At 33.2% G+C, this 8,250-nt stretch overlaps 1 protein-coding gene across 10 annotated transcripts in view; it reads right to left on the bottom strand.

Annotated features, from left to right (window-relative positions):
• Positions 1–8,250, bottom strand: part of LOC124951033 (disks large 1 tumor suppressor protein-like) — a 165,945-nt gene that overhangs the window by 144,674 nt on the left and 13,021 nt on the right. For 9 of the 10 annotated variants that reach the window (XR_007101509.1, XM_047498764.1, XM_047498754.1 and 6 more), the window contains exon 2: positions 4,235–4,318. Coding sequence is in view for 8 of the 10 variants with exons in the window: in XM_047498764.1 (XP_047354720.1) it covers positions 4,235–4,318 (84 nt within the window). In the remaining 2 variants the exon portion in view is untranslated. Of the gene's footprint in view, positions 1–3,674; positions 4,026–4,234; positions 4,319–8,250 lie in introns of those variants that run through there. The other variant, XR_007101508.1, reaches the window with a different exon arrangement.

The following is an 8,250-nucleotide window of genomic DNA, read 5'->3' on the forward strand; positions in this document are numbered from 1 at the left end:
TTTAAACATATATCAAAATTATTGTCAATTATTTACTATTCTCATTTTCGTCTCTACATTTCGACGAAATCAAAACAAGATACATTGAACTAAACAAATTATTATATATGTTTAGTCGAAACAAATTATAAACAAACAAATTAATTAATCATATATATATATATATATAAATAATTTTCTTAAATACTTCATCCTACTTAAATATTTTTATTTTATTTAAATCTCATATAGACGTCAATGTCCTATACCATAGATATTTTATTTCTTCAAAAAATGAAGAACGATTCCTCGTGAAAAATAAAAGTGATCCATATGGAACAACGCGACGAGTTTATGAAGTATGAAATATAATAGATAGATATACATACGATATTATTTCTTTTTGTAGATATATCTATTACGAGTGTGCGTAAATTAAGTCAATATATAAAAAAAAAAAAAAGAGAAAAAAAAGAAAAAAGAAAAAAGGAAGGAAAATAAAGCAACAAAAAATCTATACCCTCAGCATATATTACATATATATAAATATATGTAATAAAATAAATTTTCCTGGTAAATATTAAAAATTACATCGAACATTATTACATTTATCGTTCTCTTTTATTTCTTCTTCTTCTTCTTCTTCTTCTTCTATTTTCTTTCTTTTTCTTCATTCGTTTTTTTGTCATTTTTTCTTTTTCTTCCTTTCTTTTCTCTTTCCTTCCATTTCTTATACAATACTTTATTTTACACGATTCTCAACTGACTTAGTACTCCGTGGATCCTAGTTAAGGAACAACTAGAAATAGTAGAGTGAAGTAGAAGAAAGTAGAGTAGAAAGTACACTTAGAACGATATTAGAAAGAATGAAAATCCGCATGCTCGAGTTTACGAGGGAATCCTCGTTACTACTCGCTTATCTATGTACGCACATACATACAAATATACATGCGTATATATAAAAAAAAAGGAATAGGAAGAAAATGATATAATTGTAATAATTATAAGAAATAATTAAATTATAACGAAAGATCGATATCGATCATATACATACACACACACACACACACACACACAGATCTGTTGACCATTCCCGCAATGTTTCCTTTCACATCCATGACTTTTTTTATTCTCATGAATTTTAATCTTGAGACTTATTGAAGAATGTTTTCTGATAGGCTATACAAATTTTCCTGTCTTTGTTTTCTTTTTCTCATTGTCTTTTTTTTATCTTTCCCCCTGCCCCCTTCTCACTATATTAAACATCCCCAACTTCTCAAACAACGCGTCGCTATGAACGCGCGTCTATTATAAATTATGGATTATTAATTGTCGCAAAGAAATTTCTAAGCGAATTCGAGGGAAAAGAAAAAAAGAAGAAATTAAAGATAAGCAGAAATAAAATCTAACTCTTAAATATATCTATCGATAAGATGTTGCAAACTGCCGTGTTCTACGCCATGATAATGAAACTTTATACAATAGAAAGAAGAAAAAAAGAAAAGAAAAAAAAAAAAAAAATAATAATAATAACAATAAATTTGCGCTCATCAATCAAAAGAGACAAGTGAGAATAGAAAAAGAATAATTAAAAAAAAGAAAAAAAAAAAGAAAGAAAAAAGAAAGATCAAAAAAAAAAAATATCGAACGAGTAAAACATACATACGTTACTTATATATATATATATATGTATATATATGTACGTATGATACATGAATAACATGTAGAATGATAGGAATACAATGATTCTCGATTAAATGTTACACAAAGTGATACCATTGTTTTCAGGAAAGCCACTATCCGTTTTTGCGATGAATAACCCCTTAAGAGAAGATTAAAGAGCACGATAGTATAGAATTGCTAGTATTTTTCTGCCACCAACTTGTTATTTTCTCATCTTCCTTTATCTCTTTCTCTCTCTCTCTCTCTTTCTCTCTCTCTCTCTCTCTCTCTCTATCTCTCTATCTATCTATCTATCTCTTCTAAGATAGATATCGTAACTGACAAATCGTTAAACTTTGACGAGGGAAAAAAAATTGAATGTTTATTTCTTATTAAAAAAAAAAAAAAAAAAAAAAAAAACAATTCGAATCGAAGCGCAAAACGACAAAAAAAAAACAAGAAAATTAATAATAATAATAATAATAATAAAAAAGAAACAAAGAATAAAAAAACGGAAACGACCAAACGAAATACGTAAAACAAAATGAGGGTAGGATCTGACATGTACTGCATTGCAAGTCCCGTAATGCAGCAACACACAGCTGCAGTGGAACGATCTATAAAGGTAAAAGAGGGTTACGATGGAGTAACGTGGGGAGGATAAAAGAGGGTGGTGTAAGGGGAATGAGGTAAAGAAACAGATCGAGACTCGACTCGTCTCGAGGGATATCAGAGGGATACCAGAACGAATCGTCGATACTACACAAGGAGATGCGTCTGCTTTCTCCTAACCGTAAAGTCGACAGAACGGAGATACCTGAATAGAATAGAGAAAATAGAAATATATATACATACATATATATATATATATATATAAAGTTGAGGAAAAGCCAAATACGTGTTCTATCCAATTGTCGTACTAAAACGACATGACAGACTCGTCGGACACGAACCAAATTAAGCACCGTACGATTTTACATGCTCTGGACCAAAATTCGTCATGATATTAATTCCGTTTATAACGCGTCGACATTATTCGACTTGGGAGTGGGGAAGAGGGGGAATGAATTTCGATATAGATCATAAGGAATATTCAAAATTATTCCCATTGTAATGAAGCCTTTGAGAAATGTTAAATTATTTTGCATGCGGCCCACCCCCTCCACAACCCACGGAACCCACATGCCGACGTCCATGCACGTTCACGTGCAATGCGCATAAGCACATGCACGATTATATTTGCCCTTTCTTTTTTCTTCTTTATTTTGTCTAAAGATAAAACGTCTTTTCGTACGTATGTTTTCTTTTTTCACAATCTCTTTTTCGTTTCTTTTTTTTTTTTTTTTTTTTTCCTTTTGCAAGAAAGATACACACATACGCTTGTCCTAATTATTTTAAGGAAAAAAAATTTTCTTTTCTCTCGATGAAAAATCAATTAAATTAATGGATGATATTAAGTGATCGTTATATAGACGATAAAATTATGACGAGCAACGTAAGATCGTTTCTCAGATATGAAAAGCTATCGTGCGCGTTAATATCGTAACTGCTCAATCTCAGAACGTTTATTTAAACATTGATGCGTTCTACAATGTTTCTCCATTACATTTACATAGTACGATCATGCGCGTTATACGAGAGAGAGAGAGAGAGAGAGAGAGAGAGAGAGAAAGAGAGAGAGAGAGAGAATTTCATTTCATATCACAATCTCGATTCAAAAGCTTACAGAGCAACGATTGACATTGTTCTCAACTCGTAATTGTTCGATTTTATGTTAATCCGTAGAAACAATAATGAACGATATAGCTGTGAACACATAGCCGAGTGAAGATTTCTAGTGAGCTTTGTGGAAACGCTCGATTTCCAAAACAATAACCTCTGTCTCTCTTGCGCAACTTCTATATACAAACATACACATATATAGAACACATATACGTACGCGCACCCACGCCCTCCCACGCGCGCATATATATATATATATATATATATATATATATATATATATATATATATATATATATAAGGGACACAGAGAGAGAGAGAGAGAGAGAGAAAGGGGCCCAAATTCATACGTATTATACAATAATGGAATAGACATTAATTAACAAAGCGTTGAAACCTGGATTGAAGATAAATCCAAGTAAATACGCGATTCATAAAGGGAATATTATCTTATTTACAATGTTACCTAAGATGGAAGGTAAATGAATATTCATAATGAAAAAAGGAAACTTGAGATAAATAAATTTCTTACATAACGTGAAAATAACTATTACATCCTCTTTATTAACCATTCGAAATATTTCAAATACTTCATACATATAATTATCATATACGGTAGACATATTTTCTAGTAGTCGATTTGTATCTCGATTGTGTATGTTCTTCACGTGTACGAAAAAAAAAAAAAAGATATATATATATTTCAATTCAGAATGACTTGTTTACATATATATATATATATATATATGTGTGTAAACAAGTCATTCTGAATTTTTCGTTTTCGAACAGTAACTCGGTCAAATATTTTCTTTTTGTTTTCTTTTTTTTTTTTCTTCACAAACTTTCGAGAAAATATTATTTTCAACCTTACCTTCGCTCTTTCTTGTACCACGTTGCGTGAATCCCATTAGAAAGCTTTCTGTCTCGTACGGGGTTGTAAAGTACTCGGACTCACCTGAAATAAGAGAAAAAAAAAAAAAGAACAAAGATTACATTGAATACGCCTTCAAGGATTAAATATCAAATTGTTTCTATTCCACCTTTTTTTTTTCTTTTTCGTTTTTTATACGTTTTCTATATTTTTCAATACCAACAATAAAATCGAATATACATAAATACATATATATATATATATATATATATATATATATATATATATATATATAAAATTTCTTTTTATATATATATATATTGTAGTTGTAAATCAAGCAACCGGAAATCTACGGTTTTCTAAATGAGATTCGAGTCATCGAGGCAACGATCTCTCTCTCTCCTTTTTGTTCTTTCTTTCTTTCTTTCTTTCTTTCTTTCTTTCTTTCTTTCTTTCTTCCTTCAATCCTTTCTTTTTCTCAACGCACGAAGAGAACACGTTGACGAGGCAGGCTCTTGACGCTTTTTAATGCCTTGGCATATTATTTCTAAAAGCATGCACGAAACGGTGCTTTTCCCGTCGCACTTTTACGCTTCGTCTCATTTTGCGTTTAGAGAAGGACGGAATGAAAGAGAAATAGAGAGAGAGAGAGAGAGAGAGAGAGAGAGAGAGAAAGAGTAAGAGAGACATAAATAAAACGAAAAATACAAAAGATGATGAAGTAGAGGATGAAGAAGAATAAGAAGAAGAAAAAGGAAAGGAATAGAGAGGAAATAGAAGAAAGGAGCTAATTACGTTGACCTCGAGAACGACGCGCATCTCCTCCTACCACCTTCCCCACCTCTTTCACGATTTGTTCGCGAATGTCAGTCGCGAATGTCAGTCGAGTCTTACGCGGGTCAAGGCTGACGCCGGAATTGATTTCTATAAATAAATCGCTTGTTATAGAGTTTATTTCCGCGCTCGATAGTATTTAATGCGATATCGAGTACAAGGACGTCCCGGTCGAAGAAACGACGTAAATGTACGATAGTCTTTTAAAGATCTTCCCTTTCGCATAAAAATTTACGATGGAAAAAGAGAGGAGAAGAGTACGGATAATAAGATATATATATATATATATATATATATATATATATATATATATAAAAAGAGAAAAAAAGAAAGAAAAAAAAGAATTGAAAATTGAATTGAAAATTCGAATGGACATTTTTTGGAAATGGAACGTTTGCTTGTTTCTTTTTTTCTTTCTTTTTTTTGTTTTTTTTTTTGTTTTTTTTTTTTTTTTTTTGGTAGTAGTTTATTTTTCTTTTCTTTCTTTTTCTCTCTTCGTCACGACAAAAACCTGCGTAAGGTACGTAACATTTGCGTGCAATTATGATTTCTGTAAGAGAGAGAAAGTCAGAGAGAATTAGAGAGGTAAAGAGAGAGACAGAGAAAGAGAAAGAGAGAAAGAGAGACAGAGAGAAAGAGAGACAGAGAGACAGAGAGAGAGAGAGAGAGAGAGAGAGAGAGGAACAGAGCGAGTTTACAACGCGACCTGGATACATACAAGAGCCTAAAAGACAAAAGGCACAGAGTCTCGAAAATTCGTCCTGATTAAAATTCTTCCTTCCTACTACCGTTGACCTGAATATTCTCAACGGAGCTGCTAACGCCTCCATTCCCCTTTTTCTAGTCCTTCTATGTACGTATACACGCCTACTTTCTATTCTATCTCAATACGCTTTCTCTCTCTCTCTCTCTCTCTCTATATATATATATATATATATATATATATCCGTTTCTCTAACACCAGCTACCAAATTGCATATTATATGTATATTCAACCCTCCTCCCCCATATCCTCTCTCGTCTTTCATCATCCAACGTAATTTTCGAAGTAAGCGCTTGCTCGTTGCTCAATAGTTATTACATAATTATCTACTCAATAGATATTTTCCTATATACATACATATTTATTGTATATATATATATATATATATATATATATATATATATATATATATATATATATATATATATATAGGAAATACTACCAGCGACGAATGAAGAATTCTCTTTCATGACTTTTTATCCATCCTCGAATTCGATTCTATTCGATACGATTCGATTCGATTCGATTCGATTTGATTCGGTGGACGAAGAGAGAGGGGCGGGAATTTTTCCCACGGATATCCGGGACGGATACGGACGGCCGAACGCGCGAGTTTGCGCACGCAGCCGTCACGTTTCGCGTAACCGCGAAAAATTGTCGACATCGTATTCAGCATATATTACGTAATTACATGCTCCATCTAAAATATCTGACGTATCTAATTTTATTTTTACTTCATTTTTTGATGTTCTTTACTTTCTTCTTTTTTTTTGTTGTTTTTTTTTTTTTTTATTGTTTTCTTTGATAATACTAATTTCCAAAATCCCGAAGTTCAGTCGACGCGACAAATCATTTTTCCCTGACTATCGTTTGACTATCGTCATCGTAGTTGCTTACACAAAAGTTGCTTACCAAAATTTGAACCGACTTGATTTATACTACCCTATCAAAATATTTGCCAGTGAAATTAACCGCCTCGTGAAATTAATTCCACGATTGGTAATACAGAGAATTAGCTTAGAGAGTTGGCTTACTCTTGATTATAGAGCGTGAGTTATTTGAACGAAAATAGAATATTCGAATGAGATACAGATTAACAGACGAACAGAGACAGAAACAGATAACAGAGAGAGAGAGAGAGAGAGAGTGAGAGAGAGAGAGAGAGAGAGAGAGAAAACTAGAGACGAAAGACAGATCTTTTAAAAAGCTACAATCGTCTGTTATAATTTCGTATAAACAAAAATAGCAAATGTGTTACGACCAACGAATAAATATCGCCGAATTCTTCTTTACCGATCGATACGAACCAAAAAAGAAAAAAAGAAAAAAAACAGAGAGAGAGAGAGAGAGAGAGAGAGAAAATAAAAAGAAGAAAATCCTGAAAAAAAAAAAACCTTTTTTTTTCTAGACGAATTATTAACATCAGATTCATACGTATTTCAAGTTTCGCACCATCCTGCTACCGCTACCATCAGTATCATCAGGCAGTATCACTCCTAACCCCTCGGACACAGCTGACGCGTCGACATTCCGGCTTTCCATTCATTCGACCGGCTAGTTTCTCGTCCACCAAGCTCCTCCTCCTCCTCCTCCTCTCTCTCTATCTATCTATCTATCTATATATATATATATATATATATATATATCGTGCACGTATTGAAAATCTCTGGGACAACGACAGTGGACTACCCTCGGCTCGTGACGTCGACGCTTAAGCTATTCCGGTCGATCGGTGTGACGTAGTCGGTCGTCCGTCCGGAAATAAGTATTCTCGAAAGCGAGCTGCCGCCGTTTCGTTCGTTGTTCTCTTCTAGCTCTCATTCTCTCTCTCTCTCTCTCTCTCTCTCTATTTCTCTTTCTATCTCTATCTCTATCTATCAGTCTATGTATCTCTCAAATAGACAGATGGAGAGAGAGAGAGAAAGAGAGAATTTGAGTATGTGTATGAGAGAGAGAGAGAGAGAGAATTTGAGTATGTGTGTATGTGTGTGTATGTGTGTGTGAGAGAGAGAGAGAGAGAGAAACAATTTATTCTTGCGCCCACATTCAGGACAATGTTTATCGTGTCACGGACGCTCGTAATACCAACCACCGATATCTCGACTATCGATTCTTTCAATATATCGCTTTATCCACGCGAACCACCTATCCAATCCAACCCCACCCCTATCCTTGCTACCAACACCATCAGTATCATCCCCGCATCCAACGCTTTTGATTTTCTTACTATACTTTTTCTTACTGTATTTATATTGACAAGGAAAAAAAAGAAAAAGAGAGAGAGAGAGAGAGAGAGAGAGGAGAGAAAAGAAAAAATCCAATTTTTATTTCTTCGTACAAAAAAGAGAAAGATACGTAAATGGCGAATGGATAACTTTATCTCTCTCTCTCTCTCTCTCTCTCTCTCTCTCTCTCTCTC

Source organism: Vespa velutina, chromosome 1, assembly GCF_912470025.1.
Source record: "Vespa velutina chromosome 1, iVesVel2.1, whole genome shotgun sequence".
Classification (NCBI taxonomy): domain Eukaryota; kingdom Metazoa; phylum Arthropoda; class Insecta; order Hymenoptera; family Vespidae; genus Vespa; species Vespa velutina.